This window comes from Prorops nasuta, unplaced genomic scaffold (genome assembly GCF_024137725.1).
Source record: "Prorops nasuta isolate Cenicafe-Biocafe unplaced genomic scaffold, Cenicafe_Pnas_1.2 PNAS00004, whole genome shotgun sequence".
Taxonomy (NCBI): Eukaryota; Metazoa; Arthropoda; class Insecta; order Hymenoptera; family Bethylidae; genus Prorops; species Prorops nasuta.
In genome coordinates, this window is record NW_027116801.1 from 5,908,352 (window position 1) to 5,923,178 (window position 14,827).

The following is a 14,827-nucleotide window of genomic DNA, read 5'->3' on the forward strand; positions in this document are numbered from 1 at the left end:
TTAAAACAATTTGGTTTTTTGATCTTCGCTAATTGTTGCTAGAAATTGTGAATTTGCATTAATTTATTCAAATATATTAACTAACGCAAAAATTCATATATTTGTCTCTACGCGTTGTAGTGGAAAAGTAAAATTAATACTTCAAGATTCGCTATCTTCTTTCAATCATCCAAGTTGAATTTTATATAGTACAGGGTAATATGGCGAGGCATTCGTGATAGGGATTTTTTCAAAGATTTTTAAAAAATGCATAGAAAAAAGTTCCGAAAAATTTAATAGCGAAAATCACCTTATATGAGAAGCGAGGTAAGTTTAACCAAATAACTTTAAGCGTTTTTTTATTACAAATTTATTGCATAGATTTTCCAGTTCAGGAAGCAGAGATAACTGAGTTGCAAAGTACTAACGGTCTGGCAAGTATCGTGACTGGGATTAGCTATAGCAAATATATATATATATATATATATATACACGTGAATGTTTGTGTGTACTTTACTGAGAAGTGAGCTAATCGAGGAATCTGTGGTAAAAAGACCAACTGCGATTAGTGTAAGGGTTAATCGCACGATACCCTGGGCGAGCACATTTGTTTTGCAAACTACCCTATGCGAAAATATTTCCATTTTCAGCCTGATTCACGCATGTATAAAACTGCACGTTACATCGTACGTGTTCCTTTAAGTATCATTAATATTCATGAATCTATATAAATATTCATCGTGCTTCTCCTCTTATTTACTTATTATAGTTTTTGAGAATAAAAATTCTCTAAACCATGGGAAAAAATATACTTATGATAATTAATGGATAACATTTTGATTAATATTTAATTTTAAGTTTTAAAAGGCAACACTAGTATCATTATCATAGTTAGTATATATAGTATAATATAAGCAGTATAGTCAAACTTGAAATTGAAACAATTAGCCAAAATCCAATCATTCCGTTAATTACGGTACAAGCTGTAATTAATTCGAAAATAATTTACATTCAATAAAGCTACACCCAATAGTAAATAAATCTATTTATTAAGTTCATCATAGATTGGAGTTCTATAATATAATTGCATCAGGAACAATGCTTTTGACCATATGTAGGTAATTATACAGCAGCCATAGAAATTATATTTAGTAATGAGTCTTTAATATTTGTCCACCAAGGAGACTGAATCGAAGGAGAATTCGCAATAAAGCAGAGAATCGATCGTGGATGAACGTTTTCTTTGATTTACGAGTGTCTCTTATGTGAAACTCTCAGGGGCAGACCCCAGAGGTGAATTAAAGGGGAAGAAACGATCTGGTCATCGTGAACAGACCCATAAATAGACTTCATAAATGTCATAAGGATTGTGTGTCTCGCTATAAAAGATCTGTGGCATTAAGTATTTTATTGTAGGTTGTCTTCTGATCGATAAATAACCATTTACAATTATTAACTGCACATTATCAATTTTCGAAAAACCTTATAAAGCTTCTACTCTATAAAAGTATAATTATTTCTTTATAATATATATATCTCTATTTCTAAACGTATAAATATAATAGAAATATTTTATCTCATTGAATTTTACAAGCTTTTATATCTATATTATATACAATAACTATGTTGCCTCTTTGAAAGCCAATGTGGATTTTATTAACCATCTTTGCTTCCATTATCTTAAAATTTGCTTAATGGAATGTACAAGTAAATTACAGTATTTCTAATATAATTGGTTCTCTGGTACTGATAATGGCGTAAGTTAAAGTATAGGAGATAAATGTAAAGCATGAATTTTTAGTTAAAGATCGTTCTCGAACATCCATTTTCTCGTCTCTTAGAGTTCTCGTGTTAGTGATCGCAAAAAACCGAGCCTGTACCTGGAAGAGTCTCTATTCTAACTTTAAAATATGGATGGCATGCCGCGGACTCTCGTTAAAGGAAGTTTATTTTCTCGACAACTATTGTACGGGCGTGCACCAAGTGGATTTGCGAAGTAACTGTACAACCCTATCCAGAAGGTTACGCCGGGAAACAAGGAACTAAAACTACTTTCTTTTACGAACAGAGTTTCAGGACAAATTTAACCGATTCTTGTCTGTTTCGTGATTTTAAAAAAAATTCACTCCATTGTCCATCTTAATTCGCACAAACATAAACATTGAAAATACCATAAGAGGCAATTGATACAAAAATGATCTAATGGCTATTAAAATAAACTGAATACTTGAAGAAATGTATGAAGTTCGATCAATTCGAAGATTATTGTTATGTATTAAAATTATTAATTTTTTGTATAAAATTTTAGGAGGAAAATAGGTAAAAATTGCTTCACTCAAGGGAATTGAGAAATAAAGTCACTCACGCTTAAGATTGCAGTATGGGGAGGGACAGGGCTCTCTCTCTCTCTGACGCCAAAGGGATGTTAGGGAGGGGAAGGAGGTGAATTCCTTTAACAGGTTTTGCGGTAAAATCGGTGCGCTGAAATTTTCCAAGCGGTCGTATTATCTACGAACAGCGAGCACGCCAGGTCCCTGAGTAAAGTCAATTTTTCCGACTAACGTTCATGGCTAGGAAATCTCCTCTGCTGCTCCGCTTCTTCTCACTGGTAGCTTTAACGGTAACAGAATCACTCGAGCGATCTCCTAGAATCGTGCCGCTGAGACAGAATGTTTCGTGCGTGACGTCAGAAATGCTTGCTTTTAATTGCGAACCGTATATTTCTGGTGATGGAGAGCATTAATGGAGCAATTTTTGTGAAAAGAGAGTGCAAGACGAGGGGTATGAAAAAACGAGGTCGCTATAGAATTGTGGGAGAGAATGGATGTGAGATATACTAAAAAGAGAAGCAGTAAAACCTGAATATGTGTATACAAAAAAAAAAGAAGAAAGAAAATCGATAAATATGTGATGCATTTATAATAGTGAATTGTGAGAGTTAGAGAGGGATAGGAGGGGGGAGGGGGGGGGGGTAGAGTAAACATGTGTGCAAGACAATCAAATGGATGTTTAATCGAGCATCCTGTCACACTATTTCGAATGCGAATACCTCCACATGCCTAACTCGGCATGTTAAACTAGATAATCGATTATCCACGATGCGCAGTTGTCGTTATACAAATGTGGTGTGCATATATATATATATATATATATATATATAATGATGCGCCTTAAAATCTCTTTATACTTTTATTATTCGATAACCGTCCTTTCAGCAATAATCATTATTACAGCACAAATAACTTCCAACCAAACGTATTTTTATGGCACGTGTACCGTGAAAATGCTGCTGAAGAAGTTTCCTTCTACTAGCGTTTGGCAATAAACTATTTACTGCTAGCTGCTACTGAAATTCTTCCAAGCTATGACAATAATTCGAAAAAGTTCCGCAAGAGTTAGTTGATCTAAAATTTTGTAATTGCTGAAAAGTTACGAGAGTTGATAACAACTCTTTAGTGCTTATTGCATTCAAGTATGCTTCCCTATGTGTATTGTGATAATAGCAATCGAATTTGAGGAAAAAATGTGTTATATAATGTATGTATGTGCGTGCGTATTTCATAGATTTGCTTAAAATAGGGACAAACAATTTACTACAGTTATGACAACGTTGGGTATACACAATTGAGGAGTGAGATGGCATTAATTATGTGAAGTAGAATCATGAACTAAGATTCTAATTGGTGATAAATTTTGCAGTCGCGTCTTCGGTGGTTGCAACTGACTTCCACGTGGTTTTCTAACTTGAGAATTTATGTTTTCAGCGCTTCCGGAACGAGAACCTGAAATCACTGGTTTGTCCTCGCACTACGCCGTTGGGGAGAATGTGACAGCGAATTGCACAGCTTGGCCATCCGTGCCAAAGGCTAATCTTCGCTGGACCATCAACAACGAGCCGGTGAGTCACTACTTCGCTTTATCTCCTAACAAATCAAATTCTGTCATTTTCACTAACTGCTTTTTCATCATAATACTCGCTTTAAACATTATTGGCTTCGGTAGAAATCAATACGACCACATTGTCGGACCAATTTCTGCGTTATACTACTGGCAGTAACTTTGAGATACGCGGTAACGCGCTAACAGATTTAGCTCCCTTTACAGAGCAAACAATTGCTCAGTTACAACGTGTTTCGACTGGCAAATTAAACACCATTCCTCCTAGTTCATTGATTAATTTGTTCAGTTCTTTGGCAAGTTTTCCTTATCGATCCGTAATGAGTCTATTATATAGCTTCAATTTGATTACAAAAAGGTAAAATTTTCTAGTTTTATATCTTTGTCATGAAAAGGTACTTTGAAAAGACATTAAAAAGGACAAGTACGCTTTATGCAAAAGAATACAGTATTTTTTCTGAAAATACATCACCATCAATTGCTTTTCAAGCTAAAGAAATGCTTAATACACTATTATTAATAATAAAATGATACTATAATACTTTCCTAGTCCCTTTGTTTCTTGCCAGTAGCAGTGACTCTTTCATTACCACAGCGATATCGTAAATCATGAAGCAGAATAAAAAAGAGCAGATGGCTTCCAATCGATCGAGATAGCGCTGGGATTAGGATTCAACAGTTTTATCCTGCTGGAAGTTTATTCAGCATAGAGAAATTTTTTAATATGGCTTGGCAGCAAATCATAATTTAAATAAAGTTTTTAAGACTTTGAAAAAATTATTAAAAGTTATTAGTCGCAATTGAATAGGGCTTCAAAGTGTATAATGCATTTCTGGGATCACTTTACCTATATATATCGATATTCTTTGAACCTAGCGTATATGAACTTTCAATCGAGGTCGATAAAGTGACATACTGCCCAGTAGAAACCGTTCAGACACCGTTATTACCATGATGGCTTGAATCTGTTGAATGCCATATTTTACATTTTTTATTTCCAATAGAATACGATCGGTATTTGTAAAACAGTATTTTAAACCAGGCAACAAGCTCCAGCTTGTTTCACCGCGCCTTTATCTTATAAGCTACGCTATTAATTTACCTTGAATGATATTGTTGTTGCAACGAAATATTACAGAATAATAATAATGTTCTATGAATAAAGTATGATTTAATCATTCGCATTCCATTAGAATTTTAATTTGATCAGCATTTATATATTCGTGAATCCTTGCTGTAAGTCACGTTTATAAAAGCGTTGTTCAATTGATTTAATGAAATTCTTGCAAGACAATTACTTTATCTTATTATCAAAGGCACAGTTGTAATAAAATTCCTGCAGAGACATATTCCGTTTAAATAAAAAAGCTTTCAGTATCAATGAAATATCAAAATAGTATTTGCAATAGATTTCAATTTTCTGATAGAACACTTTAAATAAAATTCAACTCGACGTATCTATCGAAAGAACAAACAAACGCATATGAAATTTTTATTAAAATTTTTAATAATTAAAACAATGATCCGAACGATAGCAGGATGTATCAAATTGAAATATAAATAAAAAAGAAATTTGGTTAAACGTTTAAAATATTGCTAAATTAGAAGGTTAAATCCGAATTTTGCTTAAAACACAATTTGAGATATTATTTCGCGTTCATGTGGGTTCGTAGGGGCTTATCGGTGTAGTAATTCAGCGGATGAGTCAAGTTATCCAATCAACGTATTTAATCCCAATGGGAACGAGGCTCCAGGAATCATATTGCGAAAAACTGTCGACTTGACTTAGAGTTTCAAGAGCGGAGCCTAAAAGTTTCCCGCGGAATTCCGATGGATTCCCTGCAGGGAGGATCGTACAGTTGGTTAACGCGTTATCAAGCTGATCAGTCGGAAGCCAGATGGTTTTCGATCCGTGGAAAGAGAAATGGAGAAAATTGTCTGGGATAGTTGCGACTGGACCTCCGGAGACATTGGAGCCTTTGCGCGCCAGCCGAAACCGGAAACAGCATGTGCTTTCGTGTATATCGTCGAACGAACCCCGGGGAATCCTCTACATGTCGCGTTACAAACACCAATCCAATATACGTTTCATTCCTTCTCTCCGCTACGTTCGAAATGGTGGTTACATAAATCCTACCAAGAGTCCCGATATTCGACAGAGTTTCTGATCAAAACTTCACTCTTCATCCTTGAAATATAATCCAATTTTCGAAAAAAGAAATGAAGCATTTTATCGAATCTTACCGGAGACGATTGTTCGACGAAATTTAACAGTCGAACGTGTGGAATTTAAAAACAGAGAGTCATAGAAAAGGGCAATCTAAAGCAGATTAATCCAACAGCTTCCAATCTCAGTTGGCTAAGTCACGACTAATCTTTATAGCCAATCGGAAATCGAAAAACGTTCTTTTTAACGATTCATTAAGGGAAACCGTCGTATCTGTTCAATAATCCTCATTGGAGAAACTACCTCACGAAATTCATAGTGTTCCGGCAAATAATAGAAGGGTGTGAGTGTGGTCGGAAAAAAGGGGTGTGGAGATGGTGAATTGAGAGGGAAAAAGGGTGAGGTCGCTATCCCAGGAGGGCTGTTTACCGGGGACAGCTTTGATCGTGTTGTCGATGAGTAAAATTCGAACTATTTTCACGGCAGCGCGTTTCATTTCCCTGGGTAGCTTCTCTTGCTTTCGGTTACATATTGAAACTGGACAGAGGTAAAAGTAAGCTTTTTTATACGCACAGTCCGAACACGTCGCGCAGTTTCTTTTCTATATACAATTATGTGGTCCCATTTCTCACCCAGTTAAAGCTCCTCTCGTTCTAGTACACGCCAATAGCAACCAACCCCTGCAACGTACCGGGACTCTTCTGCTTATATCTACACCCCTCTCTCCCTTCGTTGTTGAATTTAAGGTCGAAGATAACACTTGTATAACTTTGCGGATTTTCACGTCAGAGCCAGGCTGTTCAGGTTGACTCGTTGGATTTGGCCATTTATCAAGACGCATGTAGACGGTTGGTCATTAATATAGGCTATGCGTTTAAGCTCTTTGGATTATCAACTAATTGATAAGTAGAATTAACAACGTCGCGCGGGAGGCCATGACCCTCATTAAATTCACTCAATATTGCAGGGTAATTCCTGTCATTTCGGTCCGGCTAGTCGCTGTAAGCCCCACCCGTAAACGTTCTGGTAATGGCTAGCGATATTGCGTTGTATGCGGCCAGTTTATGCGCGCACGCTCGCACATTACGCGAGACCCGCGGCAAATTTTACCGTAGCCCGGCACGTGACCGGAAGTAAACACGAAATCACGATTCCCGCTCCCGCTTTATTGCGAAAGGAGCGACAATCGCCGGAACCATTAATCCACACACGTGCCTACCTTGATTACGCCAACCTCCACCTTATCCACTGACGGTCTGCTTCCGCTTTTACAATATATTAAATACCCATTTTATTGTCAACGCCATTATGCTACATCCGGTTAAAAAGAAATATCACTGCTGTAAACACTTTTTTCGAACTTTCTTCGATGCTGCTTGGAATAATATCGCGAATGGTCAATATTTTTTAAACGGATTAAATATTATAGTACGTATTATTGATACGAGTTTTGCATTTGTATATTGCAATAACCATTTATTTTTTACAGATTTTTGTAAGATAAATAGGTAATAGAGATTAAATAAGATTTTGCTCTTGCACCCTCGAGCTATCGCTATATTGATTTCAAATTCAATTCCTATCGTACATGTACACGATCTTAACGGAGAATCATATTTTTATGGTTCAGTGAATATTTCGGTCAACTTGCATATGTGTTTATCTTTACTGCAGATCTTGAAGTTATTCAGGAATCTTTTATTTAAAAAAAAAAAAAAAATGATTACGAGAATTAATATATCTTGATCACTCGAAACACTGTGTCATCCATATTAACTCCAGTTTATCTGGGTATTTTACAGTAGATTATAGGTAAACTTTTTCCGGTTGCAACTATATTCAGAATAAGGACGTTTAATTCAGCAATTCCATATCGGTGCCTTCAATTTATTGTAAAAGTAGCTTAAATTGCAAAAGTTTTCCTCTAAACTTATTTTTACCGCTGAAAGAGTTAGGAGAATTTTTATTTGAAAAAATAAATTACCCAGCAATGTGTACTGTGTATAAGCGGCGATGTGCCTGTTCCATTTAACTATTTTTTTTTTTAGCAAATTTATATTCCAATAGTGAATTCAGCGAATAAAAACTGACAGAAATACTCTTCGGCTGGGCTGTTCTTTCGTTGCGTACTAAACAAACGCGTGCTATGAATTTTTTGCGTGACTGTGATAAGATAACCGTACAGAGCGGCAGGAACGACCGATGGAAAACGTATGTTAAAGAAAAAGAGAATGGAGAAACGAGGGAAAACAGAGGAATGGAATGCAAAAGATAGAAGAACGCATAAATAAAGGAGAGGGAGCAAGAGCTGAAAAAAAGTTTGAAAAAGAGAAAGTGGCAGATTTATTCGCCTAGTTGTTATGTATCCGACCATTGATTTTCCACTTGCGGAACTATCGATGCTGATTTCGCATGCGTTTGTTCCGAGCAAAACAAACTTCGAGTCATTCGATCGTCTATAGAACTAGACAATAGCCAAACACAAATACCATGCCAATCTAGCTGTCAATCTTCTTCCATTTTGAAATACCATCAAATGATGAAGCAGTTTCAATAAACACAATACGAATGTATACACATACTCCAATATTATAAGGACTAGTGATATTTACTATTAACGCACAGAATATACGACTTGAATCGGCCGTTATCGAAATAAGAAAAATAAATATAAAAATAGAATATAACCATTTGAAAAATCACCTTCAAAGGGATGAATTCCTCGAATCGGTTAGCTTTGATATCCATTGCACGAAATAAATGATTGGACAAATTTTGATGGCTGTATCGATGAAAGGTGAATCTTATTGATAATCGTCGAATTTCAGAGGTTCTATCGAGCTATTGTGCTGGTCCAATTTTTTATTCGAGACAGAGACGAAGAATGTCGAACATGATCGAGCACGTGCTATGCGTAGGGAGGAGTGTGGTAGAGGGTGCAGGATGGAAGGCTGGGTGGAGGGGCGGAGGGGGGAGGGGGTGCCAGTGAAAAATGCGATTCTTCCATTCCTATTTTATAGCATGCTCTTTGGGAAGCCGATCGAGGAAGCATCGAGAGGAATCGCGCTGCTTCGCTGCAGACATCAGTTAATCGGTAATCCGACCTTTTGCAGGATGAAAGCTGGAGGAAAAATGGAGAAAAACTCTTCTCGCCATACGTACCCGTGGATACGTGACGTTCCGAACGTGATGTTCCCTTGGGACACGCCCATTGGCTCTCTTCCTTTCTCCCTCGCCTATCCCAACATCCCCTCTTTGCCCCTCTCCAGAGAACCCCTTTTCTCTTTTCTCTCCTCTCTCTTCTCTTCCCTCTCTCCCCTCCCCCCTGATATCCACTTATCGATATCCTTCGTCACGAGATACATATGTTACCGCGGAAATGATACCCTCGTGTAAGAACAAGCGTTTGTGTACGCTTTTCGCACGAGAAAAACGATTCCTTCCTCCAGCCTAGACGTTTTTTTCCCATACTACACCTATCTCCAAAGAATTTCCTTTCAAATCCAACGTTCTTCCCTTTTTCCTCACACAAATATTGCTCTTCAAAGTGCTTTCCGTCTGTGGATCTCAGCTTTCATTTATTTAACTCGACGATTCTTTCGTGTTATATATATATATATATATACGTATATATTTTTTTTCCTAATAAATAATGGCACAATTAAAGAATAAATTTAATAGAGTAGCTAGTGCGTGCGTTTGATATTCTCCGCAGTTGTCGGTTTATTTTCATGTTTTATCACTTACAGTTGCTCTATCATACACACTTTGATGGCACCACTTGCAGTCAGACAGAGAGTAACGTTGGTGCTTTATTATTTTTAAGAAAATTCACATCAGGTACATTCCATTTGGATGGTTTATGGAGCGAAAGGGTCTTGAGACTTTTTTCAAGTTTAAGAATAGGAAATATAATATGATGAATAAAAGCCGAGTAATTGGAAACCAGGAAGATATATTATGGCTCGTTAACGTTATAATTAGTTTACCGTAAGAGGCAGCATGGATATAGATTCAACCGCGATAATACTTCGTGTAGTAATAACGATTAGTAACATGCAATTTGATAAATTACCTGACGGAGAGAGCTTATTTCACATTACAGGGTAGTGTTTACAGGGTTTAATGGTACAATATGATAGTGTGATAATAATACTATTCGTGTGCAAGATAAATCGTTTTGGCTTTCTCCCGAGCAATACAAATGAGCAAAAATTTCAAATTTACTACTGGCAAACACGATGATCCGTATAGAGGTCAAAAAATGACAGCTGTTACCTCATTACAGCCACTATACTGTAAGCCATTTAATATAGGATGTTTTGAGAAAACGATTCGACTAGCTTTTTTGTCGTTTTTCCCGCAGAATGCCAAGCAGCAAAGAAGGGTGAACGTGTTTTACAAACTGTAATTGGTTTTATCTGTTTAATACAGTGTATGACTATGTTAATACAAAGGGTTTTTAAGTTGAAATTTTATACGATAGGTACTGCATAAAAAATCGTTTTTGGCAAGGATGTAAAAGAGGTGCATGAATTACGAGGATTGTATGTGCACGACTGCTTTTCGCGATGTAATAAGTCACGATGTACCTGCACTGCATGTGCTTCGAAAAACTACAAACCGACCGAGAGGGAGCATACTCGCGAAAAATGTTCAGTGTCACGTCCGTCCGACAGAAATTAGTTTGCCGGTTTGTTCGCGAAAGGGAAAAAGGGAGGAATGATGAAACGCATATATATAACGTATTTCCGGATCGATAGCAAACATTTTGGTAGTACGTATACCTAGTAAATTTATTAGCTATAAATCGCAGTTCGACGTAGAAAAATTAAATAGCATTTTCGAACGTCCGAATTAATTCTAACCAATAGCCAAGCAGAGGTTGTGGATTAGTAAATGCGATGCTGATCGATTCAACGAGGGAAGTAAAAACGCTTGCAGGTATATCACTGGGAATCGTGGAGTATGATTAGGAGAGCGATATATAGCTACTACAGTGGTGGAAATAATTATGTTGGAAATGAGTTCAATCGGTGCGAGTACTGGAACATCAAATGCTCGACAGACGATCGAGTAACGAGGCACTCATATGGCGTATATTGGCGGTGCTTAAAATCAGCAATAAACCGAAAGCTGGCCAACCACCGGCTCAGATTTACAAGCTTTAAAACTCCTGTCGATCGGGCACACGGACTGTAAGCGAGCAGTAAACCTTTCGCGTCTCGAAATAAAAGTTTATCTCTCATTGGAAAACCTGTCGGATAACGATCTGAGATACGATTGCCAGATATTCGTTCTGATTTTATTTTATAAAACTCCCTACCGCGTTACTTCCCTTTTAACGTCAGCCCTCACCTTATTATTACACCCACATCGGAATACACTTTTTTTTTTTTATCGGAACTCCCATCAAAAGCAAGAGGAGTGTTTTCCCCGCGCGCGAGGCTACGAACCCCCTTAAGGCTACATTTGCCACGCACCAAATTATTACGTCGTTATTTCACGCATCGCCCAAGCTGGACCTCTCTTTTTAATAAGATCCTGACGTAAACTGTATTTGAAAAATTTATCGCGCAGGGGCGCTTTACATATAATGAAATTTTGAACAAAGCGGAGAGTGGGATCCGGGACGGTCGTCTCGCTGTGGTAATATGAAATCGCGGCACATTCTTCACACGTATCCTGGCAAGTGACGCGAGCAATTTTCAGCTACGAAGTTGGCTGGCTCCGTCAGTCCGCTTATTTCTATTCGCAAATCAAAATTCAAATGGTCCCTCACTGGTGACCATCGCGCAAATGGCGCATCTCGATGAATTATGCAGTGTGTCATGCCGTGGCAAGCAACTCATCAAACATACACGCATGTCTGCACATTGAGTAACGAGACAAAGAGGGATGGAGAGAGAGAGAGAGAGAGAGAGAGAGATTTGGAGAGGGGCAGGGGGATAGATGGTAGAATTGGATAGACAGCCACTCGCGGAAAGAGAACGTACACGCGAAGCTGTAAATGCCTATCCGTGCGCTCTGCTAATGCAACGACTAAATGATCAAACCAGCCCAAATCCTGATTGACCAGCACGAATAATCTATGGCTAAATGTCGATTCTCAAAATTGTAATTACCTCTCGTAAATTATCGCGAATCGTCAACGCTATAAACAGAATATTCTCAAGCTCTGCTCGTATATAACGTATGTTTCTACCTCCTTCATAACATTTCTCTTGATAAAATCAATGATGACGATATTTCTCATTGATAAATAAGAGGTTAATTTCTGAGAAAGACGTTATGCTATGAAAAATCAATTGAAAACTGGAATAATCTATAAATGTCAGTCCTCCAAATTGTAATTAGCTCTAGTAAATTATCGTGACTCATCAACGAAATAAACAAAATATTGTCAAACTCTTGTCAGTGTATATTAATTTACTTTCTTCTTAAAACTTCCTCGGATAAAATCAATAATGACCAGATTTCTCAGTGATAAATAAGAGGTCTCCCAGATAGACATAGTGGTATGAGTGTGTAAGAAGAGGGGGGGGGGGGCGGGGAGGGTGAGAGAAAAAAGGCAAATAAACAGGTGTAAGGAGAGAAAGGCGGAAGATAAATTACATGGAAAGATCGGCAAACCATTAAACATCGACATACGTGCTTCCATGGAGAAAATCGTAGCTCCTTTGTAGAATCCAGGAGCAAAATCGAGCTTTGTCAGCCGTTGAGACTGCCTTGTAAGAAGAAAAGACGGGTGGAAGGGAGGCGAGAGAAATCACGCGAAGTGCGCCACTTTGATCGCTTCCTCCTTCGGGATTCCAGTCGAACCTCGCTACCGGATGTGAAGCTGGAATAAAAGCAAGAAGACTCGAAGGAGTTAGTGATGCTGAGTGGGGGCTGGAATGGGACTCCGCGAAAGGTGAGGGTAGGAGGGTCAATAATGTACGGAAGTTCAGAGCGTCGCCGCTCGACCACTTAATCTCTGCCGTACCAATGAGGATGCTGGAAGGAAGAGGAGGGGGGATGAAGGGGGAAAGCTAGTGAAAAATAATGAAACTGGCGAGAGAGAGAGAGAGAAGGGGGTAAACTAGCATCCACGGAGCTCGAAGAATATCGAGCAAGGAGGAAACAGGATGGAAGACGTAGGACAATGCAGACTCTAATAGAAAAAGCGAGAAGGAACTACCAGCTGAAAGAAAATATCGAGTAAGAGAGAAAGAGGGAGAGAGAGAGAGAGAGAGAGAGAAAGGGAGCGAGGGAGAGAGGAGAAGTTCGAGCGAGGCTATATAGTAGGGTTGAACAAAAAATAGTAAAAGATAGAAGCGGAGAAAAGGCGAGCTGAGAAGGGAAATGAGTGGAAAGGGTGGGAAGAAGGAAAGAAGATAAACGGAGCGGTGAAGTAAAGAAACGAGTGAGTAAATGAGAAGAAGTCGTGAATGTTGGACGACAAAGGGGTTGTAGGGGTGGGGGAGGGTGGTAGAAAGATAAAAGACGAAGCGAGCAGTAGTCGGTGGACAAATCTCTAGCGGCAACCGCATTGCACTTCCCCGACTATTCAAGGGTGGTGAAAATTAAATCTTGCATTTACTACCTTAGAGACGAGAAGCCGATGTCGTGCGAACCGTGTAATCAGAAATAGAAACGCCAGGCAATTGTTCTTTTCGTCCCGGGAAAAAGCGAAGGAGAACGATGAAGTGTCGCCTCTGACGAGTTTACACTACAATGACTTCGATTGAGGAAATTTAATGAAAAATCAGTCATGTAGCTATTTCATTCCAAATCGAGAATACCTCTATACTCTTCCTTTCATATGCTAATAAAACTCGTGCGTCTGTTATTTTATTATCCGGATATAATATTTATTTTAATACACTTTTGTTTACGGGCAATAAATTCCGATATAAATTTTATACAATAACTGATCGTAGAGAAAAAAAGAAGCCAATATATGCTTTGATAATTTATATGGTTAACATTATTGTGATTTCAATTGTTATTATCATTATAGATCAAGATTTTGGGTACAGTATGGGTAAAGTTTACAAGAAAAACGTTGCAAAAACCTGATAATAGTTCAAGGAAATAAAAATAGGTAGAAAGGAGATACTTGTTATCAAGAAATCTCGTACAAGTGCATTGTCAGTAGCAAATAGCACTTGGGTAAAACTTCGGTTGAAACACAGAAACACGTTGATAACAAAGAGAATACACTTTATCAATTTACAAGGACTTTCATTGCAACAGTTTCATGAAAGAATTTACCAAAATATTCAAGAGCAAAAATATGATTACCACTTTCATTCTAGTGTGATTTATAATAATTACCTACAAGTTGTTTTTCCAATGGTGTTATGCAAGAGATTTCGTGTTATTTGGAAATATAGCTCTCGATATTACAATATTTCGTGTAATTTAATTAAATGTTATGAGAGAGATTATACTGATGTATGTATGGTGTATAAGTTTATACAATTTCCAACTCTCCGATATTATTTAACATTTCTAAATTTGCACTCAAGTTAATACTCGTGAAATAATTTCCCCTTGCAAATAGATAACTTGTAATTCTTTGGTAAACGAGGGGGAAAACATCACTTTTACGAGTTTCGTTCTCTTTCATCTCGTCTCCGCTAAAATAAGCTTATTTTTACAGCGCGTTAATATTTTTCATAAAAGATACTTAAAGTTGGCTTCACCAAACAGCTTCCAGTTACAAAATGTTTATTCAACTAAAGGAGAAAAATGAAAAAAGTTTCTATAACTTTAGCATCTCGTGAAAAAAATATGCCT

General features: G+C 37.6%; 1 protein-coding gene across 1 annotated transcript in view; it reads left to right on the forward strand.

The window, feature by feature from the left end:
• LOC136772913 (uncharacterized) overlaps positions 1-14,827 on the forward strand; it is a 123,569-nt gene that overhangs the window by 102,124 nt on the left and 6,618 nt on the right. Inside the window, exon 5 of the mRNA XM_066726166.1 lies at positions 3,744-3,877. Within this exon, the coding sequence (XP_066582263.1) occupies positions 3,744-3,877 (134 nt within the window). The remainder of the gene's footprint in view (positions 1-3,743; positions 3,878-14,827) is intronic.